This window comes from Pipra filicauda, unplaced genomic scaffold (genome assembly GCF_003945595.2).
Source record: "Pipra filicauda isolate LSUMZ 115617 unplaced genomic scaffold, ASM394559v2 scaffold334_size1588553_pilon, whole genome shotgun sequence".
NCBI classification, from domain to species: domain Eukaryota; kingdom Metazoa; phylum Chordata; class Aves; order Passeriformes; family Pipridae; genus Pipra; species Pipra filicauda.
In genome coordinates, this window is record NW_024104459.1 from 323,506 (window position 1) to 340,586 (window position 17,081).

Sequence of the window (17,081 nt, forward strand, 5' to 3'; positions counted from 1 at the left end):
AGGGCTACCGGCAGCGCCGCCCGCTGAAAAGTGATCAAGCGCCTGCTTCACAAGCCCCACCGTGTCCGTCAAACACGCTGGTCACGAGGAAACAAAGGATTATTTTCTTGGGGGAGGGTGTTATTGCCTTAACCGGGGTTTTGGCGTTTTTCTTAAGCCGCTTAGAAGCAGCAGCCCGACATGAAAAATGTCGGGTTGGGGGGTGGCGAGGCGGAGAGCGGGAGCATGAGAAGGAGGAGACTTACTAAAAAGCAAGCAGGAGCAAACAGAAATACAGCAAAGCAACACAGCTCTTCTGAAAGACAAAGTGGGTGGCTCTTAAAAGAGCCTTTGGGTTCGGTTTCTCGAGGTGATCCGGGAACAAAAGGTGCGTTTTAGCCGCCGAAGCCGTAGAGGGTGCGTCCCTGGCGCTTGAGGGCGTAGACCACGTCCATGGCCGTGACCGTCTTCCTCTTGGCGTGCTCGGTGTAGGTGACGGCGTCGCGGATGACGTTCTCCAGGAAAACCTTCAGCACGCCGCGCGTCTCCTCGTAGATGAGCCCCGAGATGCGCTTGACGCCGCCGCGCCGAGCCAGGCGGCGGATGGCCGGCTTGGTGATGCCCTGGATGTTGTCGCGCAGCACCTTGCGGTGGCGCTTGGCGCCGCCCTTGCCGAGCCCCTTCCCGCCCTTGCCTCTGCCAGACATGCTGCCGCCTCTAACCGCTCTCAGCTGCCGCCGCCCGCGCGGCGCCCTTTATGCGCTGGGAGCCGACCTGGTTGGGAGCAGGGGCGGGCACGGCGGGCGGGGGCCGGGCCTGCGCCTCCGCCCCCTCCGCTGCTCTCGGCCGCCGCCCCGGGGCCCCGGCGGCTTCTCCGCCACAATCCCCGCCTCCCTCTCTGCCTGCGCCTCGCGCCGAGGCCCCCAGCCCCCCTCAGCCCACTGAACCGCTTTCCCCCGCATCTTCCCCTTAGGACGCATCAACGGCCAGTAGACCTTTCTATGATATTCTGAGCGCACTTCCCCTGATGAGTCGATATAGACTCGGCCTGACCAGTCTCAGGTGCCGTAGAGTGTTGCGGCCTAGTGCGGCCGTGCACCGGGATTCCGCCAGTCTTGCAGGGGGTCCCCCGGATCTTTCCAGCTGGTTTACGCAGCGCTCTCCCGGTATAGTGTTATGGGGAAGTGTTCCGAGTCACTTGCCTTGACTTCGCTTATCTTACCCTCTCCTGCCACCTTCTGGGCTTTATATAATTTTCTTTAAACATTTTTAAATTGCATTTTCTACGTGATGACTTAAGTGTTAGGAGTATACATTTGTCTTGCAATTGATGTTGGTCTTTCAGTCTTATAATGAATATGTTCCACTTTAGTGTGTTGCTTTACCTGCAGCACAACATATCTGTTTTCCACATGTCAGGTTTTTTTTATAAATAGCCTATCTTTTTTATAAATAGCCTATCTTTTTTATAAATAGCCTATCTTGCTGGTACTGATTATTTCCAACAATAGGTGCAGATCTTATGATTTGGTTTCATTTTATTTTCCTTTGTGAGGAGCACTAAATCATTGAACTCATATTCTCTAATTCTTCTGCTGCTGCTTACTGTATACTGGGAACTTATATGGCAATACTTTTAAAACAAACTTAACCAGCTACAGAATATAATTGTCAGAATCAGTGTGCCCACTTTATTATTTTCTCCCTTTTGCCTTTTTTAGATATCAGTTTGGGGCCTACATAGGCTCTGGAACCCTTTTAAGTAGCATTCCATGTGAAAATATATATATATAGCCTAGAAGGCAATGGATAACTGTTAACAATTTATAAAACCACAAGCTAACTATAGCAAATAGGGTATTAATTATTGGTTAAAAATTCTGAAAGCATATCTTATAATTTTTCTTAATTGTTTTACCTGTTCATTTAGGTTATCTTCATTTATATTTTTTGCACTTTTCTTCTCAGCTTCTTTCCTTCATAAATTATCAGCGTGGAGACCATTGTCTGTGCATTTATCTGGTTGGTTTCTTCAGTGCAGTTTGTTTGATGGGTTGTTTTGGTCTCTGCTTGTTGGTGTTTTGGGGGGCTTTTTTGTTGTTGTTGTTGTTTTCAGAAAATCTGCATGAAAATATTTTTATATGCGGATGAAGTTCTGATTTGTATGTTACGAACACTAAGTTGACCTCTTTATGTTTCATCAGTGAGGATTACTGCTGAACATGCAAAATGTGAGCATAGCAGCTGCAAACTGCATTTCAAATTCTCCCCATCTGCAGCAAACAGCAGAAATCAGTATGAAGTGGCTGCCCTGGGCTTTGTTCCTGTGTATGCCTCTAAACCCTCCGAGCTTGGGCTGTTACATAGTAACAGGAATTCTGCTAGCTGCTATCAATGGAGTTTGGGAACTTTATGAACTGATTTTGCCATATGGAGGAAAAGTAAAAAAATTCCACATGGGTTAGGAATTTTGCAAACTTTTTTGACTTTCCTCACTACACTATACCAGAATGTTATCTGCTTGTGCCATATCTGGAGTTTCTAAAGGGCAATAACTGTGAATTGCTTGTGGACAAGAAGGCCTCATTCCCATCCTACCCTTACAATTCAGGAAGGAGCTCTAATATGGTTGTTACAAAACCACTGTAGGTCACATCCTTCTTCCATCAGCTTTGGGAATCTGTGACCCGGAAAATGATTCTTTTTCACCCATACTTATTAGTAGATCTATACTGTTGACTAAGCATAAAACGACCCTTCTTATCATTCTCATCCTTTTGCCAGCTCCAATAGCAGCTTTTAGGTCTCATGCTGTGTCAGAAACTGCTATTGCTCCACCCGACAGAAAAAGAAAAATGAAAAGTTACAATCCATTTGAGCTTCTTCAAGCTGAGCAGCAGGGTTTCTATCTTCCCAAGAGTGTTAGTGGACAAAGGCTGGAAGACAGAGAAATAGTTTTCATTTGTATTTGAATGGTGTTTCTGTGATTTCAACACTGATCTATTTCCTGACAATGAGGCATATTTTTGGCATGAGAAAAAAAAGAAATAAAATTGATATGTCTTTCAAATGTGGAATACAGACTTTTTGAACATTTTGTAGTGTTCATAACCCACGATGAATCTTGCCCTATATGCAGAAATTGTAAGACAAATAAAATAAGCTTGCCCTACAACCAAGCCAAGAGCCTCACCCTTGTGGAAACCACAAGTCCTGGTGAAGAAATTAGCTGCTATTCATTTACACATGGGATATTGAAAATACTGAATCAACATTTATTATAGGACATTTTGACTTTAATTAGTCATTCAGGAAAATAAATGTCAGTAGCCACAGAGGAAAGCAATGGGAGCCTATGACTCTTTTAAGCAGAAAGAATCAGTGATTCATGATTTACTGAACAGTAGGACACCTGTGCTTGGCATCAGCTTTGAAATTTTTTATTAAAACACGGGAAAACAATCATTTGGTACTACCTAACCCATTCCTCTTTGGAATAGGAGCAAGGCGAAATGTTTGGTTTCTGTAAACAATCTGTATAAATTTGAATTCATCCAGAGCAGGTGTGGGATTTTAATGCAGAATCAGAACTCACCACATTTTCCTGTCAACGGCTCCTTTTTTTTAATTTTTTTTTCTATTCACCTCTAAAAAAAAACTCTGAGTAGAATCTCTGCAAAAGCCTGTGCTAGTCCATAAACATGTTTATTTCCTGGAAGGAAAGTCACAACATTTAAAAAAAATATTTCAGTATTACTACTGACACTTACTGATTCAGAAAATGAAGGGAAGGTGAATGGAGTGATGATATCCAAATACAACTTCTACCTGAAGAAACAGGAGAATATCAAAGTCTGGAGAAGCCTTCCTGCTATATCTGTGTTAATTGCACCAAGTTGTTAACTTGAGCATTTGCTCTCTGTTTTGGGTTATATTTTATAGTGGCTGAAAAATAAAATTTTAATCTACAGTGGCTGAGAAATAAAAACCTACTTACTGGATTAAAATACAAATATTTGGATGATTCTAGGATATTATGTTTGAACATCCAAAAGTAAAATACATCTGAATAAAAAAGCCAGAGAGGTAAATTATCTCTGAGTTGCATCAACGCTCAGGTCTGCCCTTCCTGTGTTCTGGTTTTATGCCCATCTTTGGTTTTGGTCTGCACTGTAGAGGAGATCATAATGGCTTTTTACCTATACGCATCCACAGCCTGATACTACCAATCTGTCCTTTCTTGGTAGCAAATCTCTCACACATGGTGGGTAGGGATTATCTCCAATGTTCAGTAATATATCTTACGTGAAGCAATGATGAGCTTGAGACACCAGTATCAGATCACGAAACACTTCAGTTTCTAAGTAAGTCAACAAAATATCGTGACAATGAAAGCCAAGAAAAAAGTTGATGTTCTGTTTATATTTCCAGGAATCTTGGAATCTGTTTCTGTCTGAAGGAATTAGGGAAAAACAAAATGATTACTATGAGTCTTTCAAAGTTTGATAAGGATTACAGTACTCCTTGTACAAGTCCAGAGAATTCACAGAAAGCTGCAATTAAATATGAATAGCTTGACACAAACAAACTACTTATATACAGATATCAGAGAGTTACAAAATATTAGCCCCAGTGCCTCTGGGAGGTGTTGAACTCTCTATTCTTTGTGCCTATGGGATTACTACTACTAGTTTAGAAAAAAAATATTTTCCTCATTGTCAGCATTCTGATACAGCAATCAGTAATGTCACTGAGGACCTTAATCCTCCCCCATTATACATAATAAACATCAGATTAAATGGGCATTAAACACAGTTTCCCATTTCCGTGTTTAATAAATAAACAATCACAGTCCTGCAGTACACTTTGCAGTTTTGTCACGGTCATTATCACAGCCACATAATCCAAAACACATATTTATCTTCGTTTTATAGGTTTTATAGATTACTGAAAGAGACCTCACTAAGGTGTATTTTTTTCAATATTTACCTTCAAACAAAGGTTTAAACCCCCCCCCCGGTATTCCAAATTACTGGTACTTGGTCTAACTGTAGCCCTTTAGATTTTTCAATTAAACACGGGTAATTAGAAAAGAATATGACAGTTCACAAAGGCTCAAGTTACTGTGTTTTTTTATTTTCACAGTCCCAGATAGTGGGAACTCTATTACCTACATTTCATTCGCCCTTTTACATTTACTTTTCACCCTGAATATATTTGTTTACACATTTTTAGGAGCTGATGGTAGCCCGGATATCTAGTGTATGAAACACGATACTATTGCAGGCAGACTTTTAAAAGTTATTTAAAAGAAAGCAACATGGCCTTGCAAACGAAGCAAAGAAGTGATATACTGCAATTGCAACCATCATGACTCCTGAATTTAACAAACGAATGCGACTTCATCAAGATTACATTGAAAGTGCAATGACAGAAACACCACTCTTCAGAGGGGGCACGTCGGAGCTTTGTTCCAATGAAATACCGAAGCAGAAGGAAAATAACATCGACTTTCACACATCCAGCTAAAGCACAAACGCCTCCCCACAAGGCATTAGCTGAGACACCGGGATTGCTGAAGGGACACCGAGAGGGATGATTTCGGAGGGAAGCGGCTCAGCCGAGGGAGTCAGCTCTGCATCCGCGCCTGGGACCATGGGGCGAAACTGTGTTACTTCCTCGGCTTTAATATCAATTTACTGTGAGACCAACCGTCCAAACCACCTTGTTTTTGACCTGCTCTGTAGGGAACCTTCTAAAGAACAAGATTTCATGCCAGTTGTGCCGATTTAGCCCATGGTATAATTTTAATTTAAAATAAAAACAGAAGGTTTCTCTCTGCCGAGGTCTCTGCGGCTTCACGCTGCTAAGTTTCAGCGGTCGCGTTTCCCTCATTTCTACTCCTTCCAATGGGAAACTCCATTAGCTTGTAGGACAGACTCCCTCCTCTCCTCTCGGGCAGAAACGGGGTGCATCGGCAGCAAATTTCGTGAGGAAAAAGTCCTTTTTGGACCGGGAAAAAACACAACGGGTGCGGCGGCGGGCGGTGGAGCAGCGCGCGGCGCACCAATCAGCGCGCGCGGCGCTGCTATAAAAAGGGCAGCGGCGCCGCTGCCTCCATTGTTCGCCCGGATCCGCAAGGAAGCATGGCTGAGACTGCTCCCGTCGCTGCGCCCGATGTCGCCGCCGCCGCCCCGGCTCCGGCTAAGGCTCCTGCCTCCAAGAAGCCGAAGAAGGCGGCAGCCGGCTCCAAAGCCCGCAAGCCCGCGGGGCCCAGCGTCACCGAGCTCATCACCAAGGCCGTGTCCGCCTCCAAGGAGCGCAAGGGGCTCTCCCTCGCCGCGCTCAAGAAGGCGCTGGCTGCCGGCGGCTACGATGTGGAGAAAAGTAACAGCCGCATCAAGCTGGGAATCAAGAGCCTCGTTAGCAAAGGTATTTTGGTGCAGACCAAGGGCACCGGTGCCTCCGGCTCTTTTCGCCTTAGCAAGAAACCTGGAGAAGTGAAGGAAAAGGCTCCTAAGAAAAAAACAACCGCAGCCAAGCCCAAGAAGCCAGCGACTAAGAAACCTGCCAGCGCCGCCAAGAAGCCCAAGAAGGCAGCGACAGCGAAGAAGAGCCCCAAGAAAGCCAAGAAGCCGGCGGCCAGCGTGGCTAAGAAAGCAGCCAAGAGCCCCAAAAAGGCGACAAAGGCTGCTAAGCCCAAAAAAGTGGCGGCAGTAGCGAAGAGCCCTGCTAAGGCAAAAGCGGTGAAGCCAAAGGCAGCAAAGCCGAAGGCAGCCAAGCCAAAAGCAGCGAAAGTAAAGAAGGCAGCGCCGAAGAAAAAATAAATGGTTCGGAAAAAATCCTGTCTGCCTTGCAGATAAACCCAACGGCTCTTTTAAGAGCCACCCAAGTTTTCACAAAAGGAGCTGAAACTTCTTTTTTACATCTCGGGGGGGGGGGGGGGGGGGGGGGGGGGGCGAGGGGGTGCGCGCGCGCGTACAATTTTAAGCTTCTTTTTCTCCGTTGCTCTCGCTTACTTTTAGGTGGACTCGGTAATAAATTTCCGCGGTCTTGTTTTTTACAGGTGCTGGGCAGCACCGCAGCACAGCTGATTTCAAGAAAGTCCGCTGGCGTTTGTGCAAATACCATCCCGTTATCCGCAAGGTGCGAGCCCGGAGTCCCTGTTGGGAGTTAAACAGCGGTCAGGGCGTCCCGGCTCTTGGGAGCAGGGCTGGCAGTGTAGTTTCTCCTATCAGCCTGGAGACGGGAGAGCCGCGTTCGGAGGCACCTCCCTCCGCCCCCGGAGACCGACAGATTTCGAAAAGCCCGCGCTGCGTAAAGATTGGCCGCCCCGCTCTTGGGCTTTTCTACTGCCCAGCAGTTTTCAGGTTAAAAAGGCGTTTCACCTTTTATAAGTTCACTCGGAAGAGGCTTAAGAACTTCCTGGTACGTCTCTTCCCTTCCTCCTCGCCTCCCGCTCCCCCACTCCTCCCCCCGGCTTTTCCACTTCCAGTCTAGTTTTCCTCCTTTGGAAACTGTAGGGCGAAGGGGATCTGGGATGCGCGGAGGTTTCGAGCTACCTTGATGCTGCCCGCAGGTCCTCCACTTCGGTGCTGAAACTCCTGCGCCTTGGCGCTGCCGGGCTCTGCTCTTAGCTGGGCGTTCGTTTCGTCAGTGGAGGCGCTCGGAGACGGCGTTGGGCGTGGTAGGAACCCGCGGGGGTCGGAGCCTCCCTCGTGTCTCCCCCTAACCCTGAAACGGCCTCGTTTCCCCGATGAATCTGTTTTCCTAAATATGGGTTCTTTCAGCTGGCGTGCAAGCCATATACAGAGTCGAAATATTTGATTTTATATCATATCAATGCAGAGGTGGGTTCTAGGTGGAATATCCACAAGGCTAGTACACTTTCAGTATGCCAGGTTTTTTCATTTTTATGGAATTCGAACAATAAAAAGCTGGTATTTTCTGTATATGTAACAACCTACAGATGTAGTCACTGGTTTTGTGTTTTCTTGTCTCTGTTTAAAGATACAGTGCACACGCTCTATGAGAAAGGGGCTTATGTGAGTAAGGGGCACTCATAGTCTAGGGGTGGGTACTTACCATGTTAATGAGCTCAAAGTTTAAGCAAGTTGTTCTTTGGGTTTGTAGTTTCATTTGTAGTGTTCTCCAGCTCTTGCTTCTCAGAGCATGGCTCTTGGTTCCTGCAGGTTTAGTTATTCCCTCATTTTTCATAAGTGCTTTTATTAGTGCTGTACTAAACTTAGGTGAATTTGCCACCTTCTCATGGTACTTTATTCAACAATTCAGCCATACTCTCCCTCCCTTGCTTTTACTGCACTTAAGTGATACCCTTCTCTCCTCTTAGCCCTGTCTGTGTGCAGGGGTGGGAAGCAGTCAGGGAGCAGTGAGGGGGAGAGGCTGTTTCCTTGCTTTAGTCACAGTGCTGGTACTACTGCTTCCCCAAGGAAGAATGGGGAATTTCAGGAAATTACCTACTTAGCTCTTAGCACAGATGGTTGATCTCATGTCCGTAGCTGTTAACCTCATATATCTCAAGGGATCAACTGGAAACAGGGTCCCTGCAGTTTGGAAGAGAAATGGTGGGATTTGATTTCACTGGTATTCGTGTTTTCGCAGACTGACAGCATCCTAAATCTGTACTAAAAGGGGAAGAAATACAAAACAGAGCATCTATTTTGAAGTCTTGTTCCTGAAACACTGTTCTTACTCTTCATTGCCTCTTAGGGTGAATCCAACATTTTGATCCTTGCTTGAGTTTGTGATCTCTTCCTTTACGTAACATACACACTGGCATACACACCCCACTTTTCCTGAAATTATCTTGCCATATCCCTTCACCCTGACAGCCTGAATTCCTGAGTTCACTTGCCTGGGCCCCAGTTTGGGGTGGAGATGTGCTTACCAGACTTTCATAGTTAGCATTAGTGGAGGATGTCAGGAATTGCACATGCTAATTCTCAAAGGGTTTCACCCAGCTGGGTGCACTGACCCAAAGAGAGTGGGTCAACTGCAATTTTCCAGCCTGCTACCGCTATTTCTGGGAGGGAAACTAGAGGGGAGGCGTTTTGAGTGGGCACGGTCAAACTGCATGTATATTGTTGTAGTAAATGTGGTATACTTAACTTATTCTTAAAGCTGAGCTTGAAAAGGTGAAACCCATTTATAGTCACATGGGCAAAAACATATCACACACATCCCTTCTAATTGAATTGAGTTCAGCAGGACAGCCCTGGAATAAATACTTCGGCCTCTGGATAAGTCTAGGTAATGACAGAAGTTCAGTCTTAGCCAGTTGCAACTTACCCTCGCTGCTCACTTTGGGGAGGCATCAAGCTGGTCCTTTTCTGACAGGTAAGAGGGAAAACTCAAACTGTTATAACTGTATTTATACAGTTATTTTGTATTTATACAATTATATTGGAGCAGTTACACACTTCAGATATTGCAGTAGAAGGGATTTAGAAAATTAGTGCATTACTGAACACAAGTGGTGGTGGAGAGCACTGGCCTATGTACAGTAATACCTTTACAGGCAAAGAGTATATAGCTGTGGCTTCAGCTGAGTAGGCTTTACCGCTCTTATCTGGAGATAGCTGCTAAATTATGGAAGACATTGTTCCACACTACAGAAAGGAAGTGTATATGTATGCAGGAACACTGGACATATTGGCTGTTTAGGCTCCAGTATCCACTACAGGAACAAAATTAACATCCAACCAAAAAATCCTGTTAAACTTGTAAAGCTGGTTTGGGCAGTATAGCATAAATATCTATTGGATTTTTTTCTTCCTACTAAAAAAAGGGAGTGTAGTGACTAAGCGCAAGAGTGGCCTGAGAAAAATCATACTACAGGGATAAGTGTAATGTCATTTTTATGCCAGTTACACCGCTGGCATATAAGTCTGTAACCCTGATTCATCATTGCTCATTCTTAACCCCTCAGCATTGTGAATGCCATCTCATCTTATCTATGGGATAGGTGTGCAAAACTCCAGACTGATTCTCCCTTTAGAAATAGCCTATGTTAAATTGCCAAGTAACTGCCATGATGTCCAATTAATGTGTGTCCCTCAGGACCACACATAACCTTCAGCAGGTTTCTCTCCAGCTCTCAAGCAGATTCCTATTCTGATCATAAGAAAAGTTGATATCCTTAGAAAAAATTTTGCTGTCATGCCTCAAATTTCTAATTAACTTGCTGAACTGGGGTTTAAATATGTGATTTATGATTGCAGTGAAGGGGGAACACATCTCACTGTTCTATGACATCTTTTTTGGACATCTAGGCATTAATTTGTTTTGTCAAACATGTTAAGATGCCCTATGATACTGGGGAAAGAAGGAAAAGAGATGAGCTCTGTTCAGTATCTTCTAAGATGTGCTATATGGTAAGATGGACAGCTTGAAAAGAACTTGAGATGTCTTCATAACGAAAAATCAAACCTCAAAACAACTAAGGTGCCCTAATGTTTGATTTTGTTATCTTATACTACTGATGAACTGGTCACACTCCTTATTACAAGGAACATCTTCCTTGCTCATCATGCCTTTATCTCCATACCTCTCCTAGGTGGATGTCTTTTCTATGAACCAATGAGCAGAAACTTCTCCAGACATTTCCTACCACATTCAGTAGTTGCATTAATATCCCAAAATAAGATGCCATCAAGACTTCTGTATTATTTGACAGAACAGCTCTATTTATTGAACTACTTATGTCCACTATGTCATGTGCCCAGACTGTTCCACATCTGCAAAGTACTCAGACTAACAGATATTCTGAGATGAATAGTAGATTTGTTAAATTTCTGCAATGCCCTCACTGCATGAACATTTACTTATACTAGAGACTCTAAAGAATACCATGGTTTGGAAAGCAGGTGATAGGGGAAACAGCTTTAGGATCTCAGGCAGAAAACATATTTTGTTTTGTGAGTAGTTCTCACCTGGGAATGGGATGGCAACCAGGCTGATTAGGAATTCTGCGCAAAAATTTGACACAGAGAACTGAGCTGCTGATGGTGAAGGAGGAGGTGGTTTAATAGGAGGAAAAAAACCAGGCCAGTATGACAGTGGGCAGTCATACTTTGACAGAAAACAAAAGGATCTGCTTTGTGATTTTAAATGCTAAGATGCCCCAAAATGAGGAGGAAGGTCAAAAAAGAAGAGTTCAGCATTGCAAATTATTACAATTACATTTCTCTTCCATAGGGTCAGCTATTTATTTCACAGATGTACTTACTGAGTAAATGTGCATATCAAAAGTTTACGGTGTTCTATCACTGGAAGTAGAAATGGAGAAAGAAAATAATGTCAAATGAATCAGTGAGTTAGAAAAAGGTCTAAAAATAGCAGAACAGACTGTTAGCAACCTGCCAAGAATTCTGTTTAAGTTAGTCATTCACAGAATAATAAATTTACTTGGTACTGATGAGCAGGTCTATGATGGGGTTACAGAATTTTTCATCAGCATTAGTCACCACAAAGCCCAATTGCCTGTCAGATTGCCACAAAACCAGGTAATTTTCATATATGTATTTCTTTACATCTTTGTTCTCTGTTAGTGAGTTATGTTACTCCTGTGCTTCTTGTGTATCTGTATCTTTTATGGTCATCGTTGTCATGTGAGAGTAAGAGTTTATTCAGCATGGCCTTAGCATGTCTTTGAAAAATTATTAAAATGTCTCTCTTTAGAGGCTCACTTCTTAAAAACACCAAAGCTGAAGTTTTATTTCAAGTGAAAGTACTCCAATAGTTTCCAAAAAACCTTCTGCATTTGACTGAGAAAATTGGAAGCTGGTCTTGCATAAAAGGTTGAGCAACGTTAGTTTGTGCACAAAGATGTTTCAAATTTGTGCTGGAAACAGTGTTGATAACAAAGGCTGGTTTTCAATATTGCTGAGCAATGCTTACTCAGCATCAAAGCCTTTTCTTCTTTTCGCACCACCCCACCAGTGAGGGGGCTGGGGGTGCACAAGAGGTTGGGAGGGGACACAGCCAGGACAGCTGACCCCAACTGACCAGAGGGATATTCCAGACCATATGGTGTCATGCTCAGGCAGCTAAAGTGGGGAGAAATAAAAGGAAAGGGGGCGTTCAGGGTGATGGTCATTATCTTCCCAAGTCACCATTACGTGTCATGGAGCCCTGCTGTCCTGGAGAACACCTACCTGCCAATGGGAAGTGAGGAATTAATTCCTTGTTTTGCTTTGCTTGTGTGCATGGTTTTTGCTTTACCTATTAAACTGTCCTTATCTCCAATCACAAGTTTTTACATTTTTCTCATCTCTCTGGAGGTGAGTGAGTGAGCAGCTGCATGGTGCTTAATTGCTGGCTGGGGTTAACCCGTGACGGATGAATAAAGCAGAGAAAAAGTCCTTCATAGTATCCTGGGCTGAATAAATTGTGAAATGTATGTTGTGTACATTTCAAGACTAAGTTTACAGGTTCTCAAAAAGAAGGAGCAGAGCGGAGAGACAGCTATAGTGTATGGACAGAAGCTTGGGACAACCACTGTGGAGTCTGGAAAAGTAAGAGTACAATATGAATGGCATTAATACCAGACTTGTTCTCTGCTGGTTGCGTGTTGGTACAGATTTGGGCCTGCTTCAGTTCAGGTACAGAACCACTTTTCAACCAGACAGCTTTGACTTAGCAAGGTTACACAACATAGCTTTTCTTCCACAAATTTCTTTTTTACTGTCTAGATCACAATGCACCCAATCTACTGCTGGGCACTGGGGGTTACCAACCACTATTTTTTCTGTGGGAATTTGAAATCCCTCTGCACCAGAACAGGTTGTCAAAGCACAATGAAGTCATCAGTGTGACTCCTCCTAAGATTCCCATTCACTCTCCCTACTCAATTTTGAACAATTCTTCCTAGATTTGGAGTTGTGTTTTATTCTGATTTTCACTTTGCAGATTGGTTTTTGTGATCTCTTGCATTTCTATTCCGATGTGAGTTTTGTTCATCATTCCTACAGGCCTTCTGCTGGGACATCAGTGAAACCTCAGTGAGTGGAGAGTTTCCCCATAAATGAGTTCAGGATTGGGCTGCCAGGAGTTGGGGGAAATTTGAAATGTAGAAAAATAATAATAGGATTATTGTGTACATCAGTCACTGAAAACTTGATCTAGTAAAAGAAGTCCCTACCCACAGCACAAGGGTGTGGGATGTTGACCAAGGACCAAGGCAAGGGCTGTATCTTACTGTCTATGGCCTACCCTGTGTACTTTCTGTGTCATCTTTGTGCATGGAGGTACGTATCACTGCCGTCAAGTGAGAATGATTTGATTGAAGGAAGAGTTCTTGTGGAGATAAGATGGTCCTGCTTTAGCTCTGAGAAACAACACAGAATAGAACAAAGTCATATCATCTGAACTTTGAGGGGCACATGGCCAAAAAACTATTTTTTGCCTAAAAAGGAGTCATTTAACTATTAAAACTCATACTACTACATATGCAAATAAGCTTAATGAAGTATGTGTTACCACATATATGATTATATTACTTAACTCTCCACCTAGATCACGTCATACGTAAGAGGAGAGTGGGATAAGAGTGTGCTATATATAAGAAGGCTAGAAATTTCACCTACTTAGGAGGAAGACCCCAAAAAAACCTTGGAGACCATCGACGGGTTACTCTCCTCTCTCTCCTCCCGAGTGGGGAGGCCTTCTTGCTAAGCTTCTGCACACAATTGTTGTTATTATTATTATTATTATTATTATTATTATTATTATTATCCAGGTTAACCCAATATTATTGTTCTTGTTGGAGCTCTATCACAGCTTGTGCATTTAGCAATGGCTATTTCAAATCGGTATTTCTGTTGCTTCAACAAACTGCACTATTTTTGAATCTGTGATTACACAAGTTCTTATTGAATGCAACCAGATCTGTAGTGCTGGATCGTAAACTGCACTATTTGTGAATCTGTGCTCATGAAAGTTCTTATTGAACACTACTAGGGTTACAGTGCTGAATTTGCAGTAATCAGAAATTAAGCCCAGTTAGAATGCAAGGGTGTTAATTTTCTGCCAAATTTTTAACGCAACACAGAGGTTAATCTATATGATCTTGAGTGTCCCTTACAGTGCAAATAATTCTATGGATCTCAAGTTCCAGTTTAATTCATTGCACTGATTTCACAGACCAGATGATATTTGATGTATACTTTAGAATCAGCTGGAAGGGAAGAAGAGAGGGAACTCGGCTCCAAACTTGCTTCACTTTATTAGTTATATTTCTGTCATGAGTTTAAAGAAATTCTATGGAGAAGCATGTATCTATTATTTTTTAAAAAAATCCTTTTCCAGATTGTTCTGATATTTTGCAAAGGAGAGAGACAGCAAGAGACAGAGAATATTATATGTAGTCACAGATTCTTGGGCAGAAGAAGCTCAGTATGGGGGAGGGTTATACTATGAGGCTCTAACTTAATTTCATTCCCTTAAAAAAAAAAAGGCCGAAACAAAAATTCAGCTTTGCAGAGCTGGACAGCTTATGAAAAATGCATAGGTATGTGATTTGGCGAAGCCCAGAATTTTCTGATAACCTCATGGCGGACATCTGCAAGTGGTAATAACTTCCAGGAGAGGCCCTTGATACAGAGTCCCTGAAGTCTGATTGAGCAGACTGAACAACTGGATTTTCATGGCAGAGTGGGTTCAAGCAGCAGCAGCCAGTGCTAAACTACTCTGTTTGTAACATCCCGTGGATTTGTTTGTGTACACAGAGAGTGAAAAAGCCAGCTGGAAATGTTACACCAAGTGTATCCTTACCAGTGCAGGGCATACCTACCTTACTGTCAAAATCTCCTGGGAATGACAGAGGAAGTGACTATGGAGTGCCCAGTTTCTCATGGTAGCCTGGTCTTCCGCAGCAGTCCAGTCGTGGTCCCTGAAATTCCCCCCGTGAAAGGAGCAAACTGGCCTTAGGAGAGAGAACACCATGAACTTGGCTTTGGCATCCCCACTGTACTCTGGAAATAAAGTACCTCCATTGCCCAATCTAGAATGCTATCATGTTCCTTGTGGAACAGGGCCTTTGTTACTGGTTTGAAACTTTAGGATGTCTCCTTTGGAGTCCAGGTATTTGTCTTGCCCCATTTGGGTTTCTTTTGGGCCTGTGCTGAAGAAACTGTGCATGAATGACATGGCAGACTACATTATTTTCATTTGTCAGTGAGGAGCCACTGGAACACTAATTTCTCTGCTAACAGATGCAACATCTGTACCTGTGATCTGTGTGAAGATAGAGGTTGATTATTGTTTAATCTTATGTTCTATCTTTACGAAAGTGTACATTACAGAAAGCTGCCAAGCTTGTAGGAAAAAAACCCACACAAACAAACAAAAAATGTCCATGAGAGGGCAGCAAACGCTCAATATTGGAAACTTTTTTTTACCCTTTCCAAATATTTTCAGGTCGAAAACGATCTACTGAATGATTTTTGATAAATACTTGTTTTCAACAGAAAAGTCTCCGAATATTTTCCTCTGCTAAAGAAAGCAAATCCAGAGCTGAATACCTACCCCACAAGTACAAGGCCACCCTTATTTTATGTATTTAATTTTTCAATGTCTCTAAAAATAGCCACATTCTTGTCTTTGCCACCACAGCAATGGAAAATCCTGTAAAAATATTAGTTTAAAAAATCGTTTTGTCTTTTAAAAATGAAACTGAAACATGTAAAGTCTTGATTAGTGTACCTTTACTGCTAAACTCACCTTCAGACAACTTTCAGAGAGAATGGGAAATGAAGATGAGAAAAAAAATCGAGGAGGGGTAGAATTTCTCTGAAACATGATTGGACAGACTTCGCTGCAAGACTATCCGTTAAAAAACGTGTGCAGTAACTATATAAACAGTAAAGCAGCACACGAGAATCTATGTAAACTGGTGAAATTGAAATACATAGGACATACCAATCTTTGAAAATAGTTATAGTGAAAAAATCAAAACGTAATTTAAGCGAATCAATAACTGTAATAATTTTCTATGAGTGAGCTTTTTCTTCTAAACGATCACAACACATCAATTATTTTTAAAAGTATATATAAACTATTATACACAAAGACACGATGACTTTGCTGTAAAAAAAGAAAAAAGACAAAAAATCGAAACCAAAACCAAACAAACAACAAAACAAATTAAAACAAAGAAACAAACAAAAATCGAACACACCGAAAAGTGGCAGAAACACCGAACCGCTTGCGCTGCGGGGAAGGGAAATTCGCAAAAATTCCGCACATTTGTGCTCGCGGGTCGTGCGATAGAGAGGAGGTGGCGGGAGCGTGACTTATGCTCCGCCCCTGCGCTCTGCAGTCCTCAACCAGGTCGGACCGACCGCAATATACACGCGCTGGGGCCCATCCTCACTGCACAGCGGCTGCAGCTGAGCGAGGCGCACCATGTCTGGCAGAGGCAAGGGCGGGAAGGGGCTCGGCAAGGGCGGCGCCAAGCGCCACCGCAAGGTGCTGCGCGACAACATCCAGGGCATCACCAAGCCGGCCATCCGCCGCCTGGCTCGGCGCGGCGGCGTCAAGCGCATCTCGGGGCTCATCTACGAGGAGACGCGCGGCGTGCTGAAGGTCTTCCTGGAGAACGTCATCCGCGACGCCGTCACCTACACCGAGCACGCCAAGAGGAAGACGGTCACGGCCATGGACGTGGTCTACGCCCTCAAGCGCCAGGGACGCACCCTCTACGGCTTCGGCGGCTAAAACGCACCTTTTGTTCCCGGATCACCTCGAGAAACGAACCCAAAGGCTCTTCTAAGAGCCACCCACTTTTTCCATTAAAAGAGCTGTGTTAACTTGCTTAATTGAAAACGGTAACTGAATTTAAGTGTGTAGTATCCAATTTATTAAGATTATTAATGCTAGTGATGGAATACCATTGCTATGCATTGTGATTAACCCTGTGCTGTGTAATGTGCAACTGCTGCTAACGGGGAAATGCTCATTGCTGTGTAAGATGCACTTTTCCTTGTGTATTCCAGATTCTCTTAGAAACGTACCCCAATAAAAATCACTTCGAGTGCTATTTAGTCAAAACTGAAAGCCTACTTTTTTTTTAGTGTTCGCCA

General features: G+C 43.4%; 3 protein-coding genes across 3 annotated transcripts; 2 read left to right on the forward strand and 1 right to left on the reverse strand.

Annotated features, from left to right (window-relative positions):
- Positions 1-308: 308 nt before the first annotated feature.
- On the reverse strand, positions 309-695 carry LOC113988034 (histone H4). The gene has a single exon (XM_027721264.2). It carries the CDS (start codon positions 684-686, stop codon positions 375-377), a length of 312 nt encoding a protein of 103 aa, XP_027577065.1. The 5' UTR covers positions 687-695; the 3' UTR covers positions 309-374.
- Positions 696-6,106: 5,411 nt separating this feature from the next.
- LOC113997370 (histone H1.03-like) lies at positions 6,107-6,871 on the forward strand. The gene has a single exon (XM_027739142.2). It carries the CDS (start codon positions 6,126-6,128, stop codon positions 6,804-6,806), a length of 681 nt encoding a protein of 226 aa, XP_027594943.1. The 5' UTR covers positions 6,107-6,125; the 3' UTR covers positions 6,807-6,871.
- A 9,502-nt stretch (positions 6,872-16,373) lies between these two features.
- LOC113997386 (histone H4) lies at positions 16,374-17,049 on the forward strand. Its single transcript, XM_027739159.2, has one exon. The coding sequence runs from the start codon at positions 16,405-16,407 to the stop codon at positions 16,714-16,716; it is 312 nt and encodes a 103-aa protein (XP_027594960.1). The 5' UTR covers positions 16,374-16,404; the 3' UTR covers positions 16,717-17,049.
- Positions 17,050-17,081: the final 32 nt, after the last annotated feature.